General features: G+C 34.6%; 1 protein-coding gene and 1 pseudogene across 1 annotated transcript; one reads left to right on the forward strand and one right to left on the reverse strand.

Annotated features, from left to right (window-relative positions):
* Nucleotides 1-3,263: 3,263 nt before the first annotated feature.
* On the reverse strand, nt 3,264-5,671 carry LOC148204986 (rust resistance kinase Lr10-like). The gene is made up of 2 exons (XM_088101643.1): nt 4,815-5,671; nt 3,264-4,637 (listed from the first exon to the last, which is right to left on the reverse strand). Exons 1-2 carry the CDS (start codon nt 5,626-5,628, stop codon nt 3,547-3,549), a joined length of 1,905 nt encoding a protein of 634 aa, XP_087957769.1. The 5' UTR covers nt 5,629-5,671; the 3' UTR covers nt 3,264-3,546.
* Nucleotides 5,672-9,895: 4,224 nt separating this feature from the next.
* LOC148204987 (pentatricopeptide repeat-containing protein At3g02330, mitochondrial pseudogene) lies at nt 9,896-12,930 on the forward strand (annotated as a pseudogene).
* The last annotated feature ends 76 nt before the right edge of the window (nt 12,931-13,006 follow it).

Consider the following 13,006-nt stretch of genomic DNA (forward strand, 5'->3'; position numbering starts at 1 on the left):
ACCTAACTTCTCAAGTATAGTATCACCACTCAACGAGTTGGTGAAGAAGGATGTAAAATTTGAGTGGGGAGAGAGACAAGAGTTGGCTTTCAAGCAACTAAAAAAAAAGCTCACCAATGCAGTTTTTCTAACTCTTCCAAATTTTTCCAAAACATTTGAGATAGAATATGATGCAAGTGGAGTGAATAGGTGAAGTTTTGTTACAAGATGGGCACCACATTGCCTACTTTAGTGAAAAACTTAATGGTGCTACTTCTAACCACCCCACCTATGATAAAGAGTTGTATGCCTTAGTTAGGTCCCTTCAAAGTTGGGAGCACTATATAGTGATCATGAATCACTCAAGGATTTGAGGAGACAATACAAATTGAACAAAAGGCAAGCAAGATGGATGGAATATCTAGAACAATTCCCCTATGTGATCAAGTACAATAAGGGAAAGTCTAACATTGTGGTGGATGCCCTCTTTAGGGGGCACAATCTCTTTTCCAAACTTGGTTCCCATACTCTAGGATTTGAATACATAGGTCAAATGTATGAACAAGATGATTTCTTTTCATCCATTTTTCCATGTTGTAAAAATAGGGTTCAAAGGGGGTTCTACGTGTCCAAAGGGTACCTTTTCAAAGAGGAAAAATTATGTGTGCCTTAAGGATTCCATAGGAAACTCCTCATCAAGGAGTCACATGAGAGAGGTCTTATGGGCCATTTTGGAGTGGATAAGACTCTTAGAATTCTTCAAGAGAGATTTTTTTGGCCATACATGAGAAAAATGTACAAAGACATTGTCATAAATGCATTGCATGTCTATAAGGTAAGGCCAAAACAATGTCCCATGCCTTCTACAACCCCTCCCAATTACTTTATCCCCATGGAAAGACATTAGTATGGATTTTATCCTTGGTCTACCCAAAACTTAAAGGGGATGTGATTCCATCTTTGTGGTCGTGGATAGGTTTAGTAAAATGGTTCATTTCATTCCATTCCTTTAGATTCGAGGTTAAATCCTTCTAAAGAAGGAAGGGATGATGGCAACCCTCTTGCCAAAGGTATCATCACAAGAAGCATGACCAAACAAATACAAGAAGAGTCAACCAAAGAATGTGATGTCAAAGTCATACTCTTTTATTCTTGGGCCATCATTGAATAATTTTGGGCTTTGTATTATGGGCCTATTAGTGTAGAATTTTAATTTAGGCCTTCCATTTTGGGTCAAGTAGATTAGGGTTTTGACCACCCAAGTCAACAAAGGGCCAAGGCCCAATGTTGACCAAGGTAGGACGTCCACTTCATAGGTTGACCAAGGAGTCAACATTTTTTTGCTAAGCTTGGAGAACAAGGGAGTGTGTTTCGGCCTTGACATGTGTCCTCTCCCTATTGGAGAATTTTTCCTTCTAGTTAGTGTCCACATGTCACTCTAGGAATGAAGAGTTTTTCCATAGGTAGTGACCACATGTCACCCTCTCATTTGAGAGAATTTTTTCCACTTGTCTCCCTCCTATTGGAGGGGATTTCTCCTTGCTCTCCAAGCTAACCAAGGTGCCTCTTTTAGGTTAAAGTTTTTGCCCATTTTAAGATATGATAGCCTATATATAGAGGTGTCTCCCCTTCATGAAATTACCTTTGAAATAGAGTAAATGTAAGGTACTCGTCTTCTCCAAGGGTACTCGTCTTCTCCAAGGGTACTCATCCTCTCCAAGGGTACTTGTCCTCTCCAAGGTACTCATCCTCTCCAAGGGTACTCATCTTCTCCATTCTGAATGGGAGTTGTCCTTGTAGAAAATATTGTGATGCTCAAATTAGCCAAGTGCGTGAAATGATAGTAAATGTAATAATTAATGAATGTAAACCATGTACCTTGTGTACTGTGTTATTTATATTATTTTTTATTGACTTTTTACCTTGATGAGTCTGGTCTATGTAGCTAAATTATCTTGATTATCCTTTGGTTAACTTGTCTGCTAATCATACATTAATCATGGTCTTAAGACAAGTCAACTTCATCAACACTCTTCAGAAGATGGTCCTAGTTGACTGATATGTAATCAGTCAAGCCACCATATACATCTATGAAGACCAAATACATCTAAACACGAGTAATTGAGATGTACTCAAACATGATATAAGTGACGAATTTTATTGATGATTAGTTGATAATTACCAATATTTTAACTACTTATATTATTAGCTTATTAGTCTCTAATATTAAAAAAAGACTAATTTAGAAACTAATAAAACTTTTGTAGCGACTAATATACAATTTGAATTATAAACTAATTATAAAATTTTCTTAATAATAATATTGTTTTAGATACCATCATTTTTAGATTATGAAATAATGTTAATTTAATCAATATAATAAATACTTATTTTTGTTCTCAAAATTGTTATTAAGTAATTTTCTTGTAATGTGAAAGTGCGTGTTCAACAAATTTTAATTCAGTTATTAAATTTAAAATTGACGTCATGGTGTCACACGGGTATATGCAAAATTACTAGTGTTCGTCTATATTTTTCTATATATTATGCTAACAATTTTAATTTATATTTTTTTACTTTAACTACCAGTTGCAGAAACCATATAGAAAAGATAAAAAAGACTTATGATTTCCCATGAGTCAAAGTCTGCGTTTTCAAAAAATATCTTTTATAGAAAAAATGAAGTCCCTTAATTAGGTCGGTGTAATAAATATATTAGCATACATTTAATTCTATCAATGTCAAGGTGCGTGGATATTAAGTTCCAGCAATTGACTCCCCCAAGCAATAATTCAGTTAGAGTCACACTCATACAAATTCGACGAAATTCACAGCCACAAACGTCCTACTGTGTAATGGAAGCTTGGCTATAGTCAGTTAAATTCCTCATATTCACGTTGTCTTTTATCTTCTACGCGTAATAACACACAAAAGTCAAGCCAAAGGCTAATTAGGACATTTGACAATAACAAAAGTTTGTTCCAAGAAATACGATAAGTTTGCTCCACGAAACACATAAAGACTTGTAACGTTGATGGGTGTGGCTAGTGAAGTTTATTTTGTTGTCTCTCGTCAGAAACTTCATTTTTAGTTCAAATTTTTCAAGTACTATTCCGTTACAATTACATACTTAGTTCTGTGTATTTATTTTCTTTCATTAAGTACTTAAATTTTTCTCAAACTGTTCTTTATTTTTTTTATATACAAAAACATGTTTTGCATCACTATGAATGTTGTTCCCAACTACGTTGGCATATTAACACTAGGCGAGTAGCATTCCAACCATAATGAATTACATCATTCAAACGGGAAAGTTAAATACGGATCATTGTTGTGAGAGCGTCAACAACATTAAAAATATTAAAAGCACCAACAAAGTCACTAGTTGAATCTCTAAAAGTACCAACACTAATGGAAAGATCATGGCAACCCCTAGTAAAGTTACAAACAAGCTCTGGAGTTCAATTTTACAAATTTTGTTATATAACTTGTTTGCTTCAATGTCTCATAAACTTTCATCTGATATAAATTTTGTACAAATTGAAAGATTATATTTTCCGGTGTAAATCATTCTTCAATCACTTCCAAATGCAAAGGTCGTCTTGTCGAAATGGGTCCCTTAACTGTAGTGGAAGTTGCCGAGTGAAATGGATTAGGAGGCACGGCAATCTGGTTTTCCTCTTGAGTTTCTAGCATGTGTATCACAGATTTTATGGATGGACGGTTCCCTGGCTGCCACTGAATGCACCAAAGCCCAATAATTGCCAGTTTCTTTGCAATCTTAAAATCATCTTCATCCTCAACATGGATATGCACATCTCCATCAACCAGGTTATGGATCCAATCAGGGTACAGAACATGGAAATCTTCTGGAGAAGACATGTCCACATTCTTCCTCCCACCAACCATTTCTAACAACAACATTCCATAACTGTAAATATCAGACTTGTAAGACACGTTTCCAAAGTTTCTAGAGAAGACTTCAGGTGCAATGTATCCCAAGGTTCCCCTAGCAGCTGTCATGGACACCAAACTGGGATTCTTGGAACACAATTTGGCCAAGCCAAAATCAGATATTTTTGGAGTGAAGTTGTCATCAAGTAACACGTTGTGAGGATTGATGTCAAAGTGAATAATGGGATGATTGCAACCTTGATGAAGATACTCAATCCCTTTAGCTATACCAAGAGCAATGTGTTGAAGCTTCTCCCAGCCAAGGAAATGGTCCTCGTCTTCTGGAGGAAAAATGAAGCTTTGTAAGGAACCGTTTGGAAAGAAATTGTAGACAAGAGCACGATGGAGTCCTTCTGCACAGAAGCCAAGCAAACGCACCACGTTGATGTGATGGATTTTGCCCATAATTCCCACTTCATTGATGAACTCGTTCCCTTCTCCCTCTGTATTGTTGAGGATCTTCACAGCCACGGGTATCTCACTGGAAAGTTTTCCTCTGAACACAGCCCCATGAGCTCCTTCTCCTAACATTTCCTTAAAGCCATTGGTGATTCTTTTAAGGTCAGCGTAGGTGAATCTTGCAGGCTTTTCTGCCCTGTAGTCCTCTAAAAACTTGTCCACTCTTGCTTGATCTTCTTGTTTTTCCCTAAAATAGACAATGCTCTTAAAGACAGCAGTGACCACCAGCCCCAAAAAGATCGAACCTACAATAGCAGTTGGAGACTTCATTAAGAAAATAGAAAATAAAGATTTATTTCTTTGTTTTAGTCTTTTTTTTTTCAAATCTTTGTAAGGCCATTCACTTGTTGGCATTCAAATTTCTAGGAAAAAAGGAACAAAACAATATTAGAAAGCGAAAGTGTAAGAGTCTCTTATATGACCTGTAGTAGCAAAAATAAGAGATTTAGGAACGTGAATTCTTTTTCGTGTGCATTCAAAACATTCGATGTCTCCTTCTGTGTCGTTGTTGGTCTTCCATTTACATCTCTTGCCTTTAGCTTCGCACTCAGAACAATTTGGTTTGAACCATCTCCAATACAAGGGATACCCGTCGGCGAAACCGATTGGCGAATGGATGTCGAACATCTTGGTACAGGAAACCAAATCTTGGTACAGGACACTATCAAAAGAACGAGGAATGATAATCGGACAGGACACCAAATCTCGGGTATATGAGTCTTTCTGGGGGTGTCGATGTCCAGCTGAAGTACAGTTGAAGAAGCTCAAGTTACTGTGTGGTTCATCATATAGTGATTCAAATTGGTAACTCTGAACAAAATTGATGATTTGCATAAACTTGTTGGAAAAGCAGTTTTCCGGGTCAGTTAAGAAAATTCCTTTTCTTTGGTAATTTATGTCAATGACTTGGAGTTTAATCGTAGGAAGCAGAAGCATGGTCTCCTTTTTTTCAGTACAAGAAAGACAAAGACGGGGATAACTGCATGGCTCCTTCGTCTCATTCACGAGTTGGAAGGGAAATCTGATAAGGGGTTGGTTCGGCCCACAAGACAAGTTTTCTCCATGGCACTGGTTATGAGCGCTGCCACTTCTGATAAGAATAAGTATTAGCGATAACTTCATCAATAGAGAATGACGTTGGAGGAGCAACACACTTGCCATCATGTTTAATTCTTCCCTGTTACTTTTAACAAACCAAGCCGAGTGCCTCTTCATAATCAGTTGCAGAAACCACATAGAAAAGATAAAAACGTCTGATTTCTCACGAGTCAAAGTCTGCGCTTTTAAACAGTTTTTTTAAAGGAAAAATAAAGTCCCTTAATTAGGTGCCAGTCATAAATATATTAGCATATATTTAACTTATGAGTTAGTACAATTTGACTCTAACAAAAAAAAAAAAACTTATATGATAGTTTTTGCAAAATAGGCCTTATCTCTTCCCCCACAAGTAATAACCAGGTTAAATTTGCTTTTAAATATCAACATTCAAAACTAATTTTGATTCTACATAACTATCATACATATTACCTACTATACATCATGGTTAAATATTGTTATAATCTCTTAATTTAAATTTGATTTTTTATGTTTGTTGTCTAAATTAAAATTGTTTTCCCCTCCATTTTAAATTTTCTTTTCTCTCATAACTGCACTGTAATAAAGCACCTATATGAAATAAAATAAACCCATCACGTTGTTGGATCCTATTGGCGAAGTGATGTGGAACATCTTGGTAAAGGATGTTAGATACGATTTTATGATAACAATTTTAATTTATATTTTTTACTTTAACAACCAGTTGCAGAAACCATATACAAAAGATAAAAAAAGACTTATGATTTCTCATGAGTCAAAGTCTGCGTTTTCAAATAACATCTTTTATAGGAAAGATGAAGTCCATTAGTACAAAATCAGGATTCAGAAGCTACCCCTGTAAATGTTGGCAAAACCATTCAGGTATTTCAATTTCTTCTTCCTCTTTTTCTTGGCTTACTCCACAGATCCAATCAAATAGACTAAAAATCAAACTGATTGATGATGTTCTTGCTGTCTGGTTAGGATAAATGTGCTCGTGTTGTTGACCCGAAAAAGTAAAGTGAGTAGGGACACTATTGTCGATAACAGGGTGAGGAAAAAGAAGAGGAAATAGTGAACTTGGTATATGAAATTGTATTTTTTTTATTCATTTTTATTTCTTCATTAAGCAAGTTATACATATGTCTGAAATATATACTAAATATTAAAATGATGGAAGCTTTGATTTCAAATATATCTCACATAGTGTCACCTCACTACTTGCTTTCACATTGTTTCGTCAACTATTTAAACGCGATCAATAAAAAAGATTAAATTAAACAAAATTTATAAAGAAAAAATCACATTAAACGTCAAGAAAACTTATAGAACACTTTAAATAAAAATGACGAATATAAAAACTAAAATAGGTATTAAGTCTAATTATAACGTACTTAAATACCTTAATAACTTTTTTTAAAAAAAATAGTAATTTTAACTTACTTAAATACATGTATGCTAAAATAGAATAAATAAATTTGTTAAAATTAATATTTATTTTTATCACATTATACCTTCTTACTTTTTTCATATATGTCTTTGGTAAAATCAATAAATTAATTAATAATTTATCTTGTTGGGTTAAAAAAAATTTAGCTTATAAATTAGTTTGATGATATAAAAATATTTAATAAAATACATAAAAAAAACTTTATTTTATGAATCTCCAACTTATAATCTATAAGTTAATTCGACTAGCTTGTATTTTATAACTTATTTAATTTTATTCATATCATATATTATATTTTAATTTTTTTATTCTTATACTCTTTTGTTTATCATTACTATTTTCAATTTAAGAGAAATAAAAATCCCTCTCCTCCCTCTTGTATCACATTATGAGCATCTATTCATGGTTGATTAAATATCTCTATTAAGATATTAAATATTTATTTTAATTATTACATTAATTTTCTTATTTATTAGCGTTACCCTTTTTATTTGTTATGTAGTTCAAATTAAAAGAAAATTATTCAAAAATAACCAATGATTTATTACGTAAAACATAAAAATTATACATAATAAAAATTATAAAAAAGAAACTTGATCTGAAAGTAAATAAATATAAATTTGATTAATTAATTCGCTTGAATAAAATTAATTGTCCAATTAAAAAATATATTTAATTTTTAAAAATAGGTAAAAGTACTAAACTTTTTCTCAAAAAAATTATTTTTTAAAATTTAAAATTATATTTACATAAAACATATTTAGAGAGAGAATTTAAAATTTAAAATTATAATTACATAAAATATATTTAGAGAGAGATGAGTATTTCTTCTCCCTATGGATATACACACTCTGAGCATCTCTTCATGGTTGACCAATTCCATATTTTAAATATTGAATATTTATTTAGCTATTACAATATTTTTATTATTTAACTTAAACTTTGTGAAACCAGCCTTTAAATATGAGCCTGTAGAATTGTTGAAAGAGAAAAGAGATTAGGCGTGACGATGTGGAGAAAGAGAGCATTGATAGTGTTGGTGGTTCTACTCCACCGAATTGATGGAGGAGATGGTTGCTCCCCTTCTTCCTGTGGCAAAATCACCAACATATCTTATCCATTCCGAGTGAAAGGAGACCCAAAAGTGTGCGGTCGGTATGAGTTATCTTGTGAAAACAATGTTTGCCTCGTTCTTTGTCGAACGTGAGGGCTTTCACCTCATTGATGATCCATAAATGTTCACAATTAAATGATATTCCTCTAGTTGGAGAGCTACAATCATTGGAAAAATATTCCTCACGCCATATGTTCATATTAAGATAAAAAGATGAAAAACCTTTGAGGATGTCTTTGATTGTATTCACATCGTTAAGTATTATTAGATGTTGTTTACTATTTAGTTGTATACCATTTTACAAAAAAGGCTGCTTTAGGGACCACGATATTATCTAATAACTTACTGAAAGAGTGTGCGAGGGTAAGCTTATGCAACTATCATGTGTGCTGATCCTAATACCATGTTAAAAAGTGGATTTTAAGTCTAATTCAACCTATAAAACTGGTTTGTGAAAGATTGTGAGTTGAGGTTTATATCCACTTATATACTTTCAACGAGTATATAACATGCATGAACTTTTCTAAAGTGAAAACAATTTATAGCCCAAAGAGAGAGGGCAAAGAGTAAAAATCCTTTTAGAGGTGTTGACAAGTTGATCAATTTTCAATCACAAAGAGGCAATAGTTCCAACCTGTGCTAATTTCTGTTTAGTAAGGAAATGATAATAACACCTTAAAGTTTTTCAATTGCTTTTAATAAAGTGATTGCGTTATCAGCATCAATGAAATAAAAAAAAGACCATAGTGATTGTATCTTCTTCTTTCTCTTCCAAGCTGTTGTTACCAATGGCATGAAATCCATTTCCTTTCTGAGAAAATATGATAATTGACATAGTGAAAGCGTTCGTGTAGTTTCTTGAGTTTGGTTACATCATTTTCCATAAAACGAAAACAATTTTACTCGTTGAGGGAAAAAGAGAGATGAGTTTGGACTTAACCACCCAACTGAGTGGAAAAAATGATAATGCACGTGTATAGTAGAAATTAATGAATAAGAATGGCCTTCCTTTGCATCTTCCACTAAACAAAATCTTAAAATAAATTGAGAACAGAAACCAAATTTCCAGTTTAGAAAAACGCTTTCTCCCTGCACTTCCCGTGTGAATTTGATTAAGTGGACTGATCCGTCAACAATATCATTAGACAGATTTAGACTCATCTTTCTTTTCTTGTCTCTTCATTGTTCCTCACTCTCTCTCTCTCTCCTTCTCTTTTTCTCCATTCAAGTATTTCTCTTTCTTTTCCCTAACCTCTGTGAATGAGCATAAAAGTGTCTTGTACTATATTGTATATACATTGGCAGACTTATCACTATGTCTTTCACAAACCTGTTTCATTGTTGGTAATTGTACACTGCTTCGTACTTGTACCATTCATTGTTTTCCTCACTTTGTCAATGCTAAACCAATTGAACTACAATATTATGTTTCTTAAGTAAAAATTAACTATGTTAAGAAATAAACTTTATGTCTAATATAACTTTACAAAATTAGTTTATAAAATTATAGTATAATTGTCCGATCAAACAGTTTTGGTAACCTAGAACTCTAAAAGAACCGGTCGCCTATTTGAGTGGTCGTATTAAACAATGATTAAGGATGAAAACAATTATATTAAATCTAAGCAACATCATTATCAGTTGGACCATAATTATCTCAGTACTAATTTGAAGTATTGTAGTAAGTTATTTACATTTATTACGCATTCATTGGTGGTACTATTAGGATTTTATTGACTTTGACGTCAAAATGTTTTCTACATATAACTCCCAAACTTGATCAAAGTGTGGTGAGCATAAAGTAAATGAATGATCTTGACCCGTGCTTAAAGTTTGAATAGCGTATCAAGAAGATAAGTTGACCTCAACCCCATGAACAAAAATATAAAATAAAGTTTACACTCGTCTAAACCCTGCCACCATCTAAACCCTGCCACCATATGCATTTTGTACTCTTTCCTCAACCCAAATGAACCCCGTCAAGAAATTAACATTTTCCCATATTTTCCAGAAATGTTCCAATCTTAAAAGCTCTAAATCCTGGCAAGCAAGCCCATGCCCAGATGATTGTAATTGGTTTTGTGCCCAACATCTATGTTGCCAACTGCTTAATTCAATTCTATTGTAAAGGTTCCAATGTGGGATATGCATTCAATGTGTTTGACAGAATGCCTGAAAGGGACGTAATCTCTTGGAATACTATGATATTTGGATATGCTGGAGTAGGGAACATGGGGTTTGCACAGTCTTTGTTTGACACAATGCCTGAAAGAGATGTGGTTTCGTGGAATTCTTTGCTCTCTTGTTATTTACATAATGGTGCTAATCGAAAGTCAATTGAAATATTTGTCAAGATGAGATCACTGAAAATCACACATGACTATGCTGCATTTGTTGTTGTTTTAAAAGCTTGTTTAGGTATTGAAGACTATGGTTTAGGGCTTCAGGTGCACTGCCTTGCAATTCAGATGGGTTTTGTGAAAGATGTGGTGACAGGTAGTGCTCTAGTAGATATGTACTCAAAATTTAAGAAACTGGATGATGCTTTTAAGGTTTTCCGTGAAATGGCAGTGAGAAATTTGGTATGTTGGAATGCTGTAATTGCGGGCCATGTTCAGAACGAGCGGTTTATTGAGGGACTAAAACTGTTTAAGGATTTGCTGAAAGTAGGTATGGGGTGAGTCAATCAACCTATGCTAGTGTATTCAGATCATGTGCGGGATTATCTGCATTGAAATTGGGTACACAGATGCATGGTCACGCTCTAAAGACTGATTTTGGATATGACTGTATAGTTGGAACTGCCACATTGGACATGTACGCAAAATGTGGCAGAATGTCTGATGCCTGGAAGGTATTTAACATGTTGCCTAATCCTCCTCGGCAATCTTATAATGCCATTATTGTTGGATATGCTCGGAAAGAACAAGGTTTTAAGGCTTTAGAGATTTTTCAATTTTTACGGAGGACTTACTTAGGCTTTGACGACATTAGTTTGTCTGGTGCTTTGACTGCTTGTTCAGTGATCAAAGGCCATTTGGAGGGAATCCAGCTACATGGATTAGCGGTCAAATGTGGTTTAGAGATTAATATTTGTGTTGCGAATACAATTTTAGACATGTATGGCAAGTGTGGAGCTCTGATGGAAGCTTGTTTAATATTTGACGACATGGAGAGAAGGGATGCTGTGTCTTGGAATGCAATCATTGCGGCTCATGAGCAAAATAAAGAAATAGAGAAAACACTTTCACTCTTTGTTTCAATGCAGCGATCAGCAATGGAACCTGATGATTTTACTTACGGTAGTGTTGTAAAGGCATGTGCTGGTCAGCAAGCTTTAAACAATGGTATGGAGATCCATGGAAGAATTATTAAGTCTGGTATGGGGTTAGACTGTTTTGTTGGCAGTGCTCTTGTTGATATGTATAGCAAGTGTGGAATGCTAACGGAGGCAGAAAAGATCCACGACAGACTGGAAGAGCAGACAACTGTTTCCTGGAATTCGATCATCTCAGGATTCTCATCACAAAAGCAAAGTGAAAATGCTCAGATATATTTTTCTCAGATGCTGGAAAAGGGTGTAATACCCGACAACTTTACATATGCTACAGTTCTTGATATCTGTGCTAATATGGCCACCGTAGAACTTGGAAAACAGATTCATGCTCAGATTTTAAAGTTACAGTTGCATTCAGATGTGTATATTGCCAGCACACTTGTAGATATGTATTCAAAGTGTGGAAATATGCGGGATTCCAGGCTAATGTTTGAGAAAGCACCAAAGCGGGATTTTGTCACTTGGAGTGCCATGATCTGTGCATATGCATGCCATGGTCTTGGAGAAGAAGCCATTAAATTATTCGAGGAGATGCAGCTTTTGAATGTGAAACCAAATCATACAGTTTTTATTTCAGTCCTCAGAGCTTGTGCACATATGGGTTATGTGGACAGAGGGTTACACTACTTTCAGGAAATGCTAAGTCACTATGGTTTAGATCCCCATATGGAGCACCATTCGTGTATGGTAGATCTATTAGGGAGGTCTGGCCAAGTAAATGAAGCTTTAAAACTTATTGAAAGCATGCCTTTTGAGGCTGATGATGTAATATGGAGAACTTTGCTCAGTAATTGCAAGATGCAAGGGAATATAGAAGTTGCAGAAAAAGCAGCAAATTATTTATTGCAGTTAGACCCTCAAGATTCTTCAGCGTATGTTCTTTTACCTAATGTATATGCTAACGCAGGGATGTGGAGTGAAGTTGCAAAAATAAGAAGTGTAATGAAGAACTGCAAGTTAAAGAAGGAGCCGGGCTGTAGCTGGATTGAAATAAGAGATGAGGTACACACATTTCTTGTTGGAGACAAAGCACATCCAAGATCTGAAGTGATATATGAGCAAATTCATTTGCTTTTTGACGAGATGAAGTGGGCTGGTTATGTTCCAGATATTGAGTTCTTACTTGATGAGGAGGTGGAAGAACAGGATCCTTATGAGGGGCCCAAAGCTACCATTTGTAGTATGAGATAATAATGTAGGAAGCATTTCAAATGATGCTTACAATGGTTAACGGGGGCCTCTTAAAGAGCATCAATAGTTTGGTGGGTTTATCTAGCAATCTGACCCCCTCAAACATATATTCGTCATTCATTCATAGTTCTGAGCTTGTGATACTCTATATCTAAAGAAATAACATGTAATTAGAGTCCTCAGATGTTCTTCACTTGATTAATAAACCAGATATACATTCTCATACCATTGGATCATTATGAACAGATTCATGCAACCATCGAATGAGTACGAGACTGGTGGGATAACACGGTACTCTCTTAAGTGGAGGAAACTTTTTGTACTGATACTCTGGCTATATAAATTTGTATAATCAAAGTGAAACTTTGCTCGGGTGGGTAAAACTTTTGCCATTTACGTCGAGAATTATTGACATGCAGCAAGTCTAAAACTAGAGCGTTTGTTATGT

Source organism: Vigna umbellata, chromosome 1 (genome assembly GCF_029865625.1).
Source record: "Vigna umbellata cultivar VRB3 chromosome 1, Vumbellata_1.0, whole genome shotgun sequence".
NCBI classification, from domain to species: Eukaryota; Viridiplantae; Streptophyta; class Magnoliopsida; order Fabales; family Fabaceae; genus Vigna; species Vigna umbellata.

Excerpts from the sequence above, each read along its gene's own strand:
- LOC148204986 (XM_088101643.1), bottom strand. The coding sequence starts at position 5,628 with ATGTGGTTTCTGCAACTGATTATGAAGAGGCACTCGGCTTGGTTTGTT. Across the intron at positions 4,638-4,814 it reads TCTTATTTTTGCTACTACAG|GTTCGATCTTTTTGGGGCTG; the intron begins GTCATATAAGAG and ends CTGCTATTGTAG.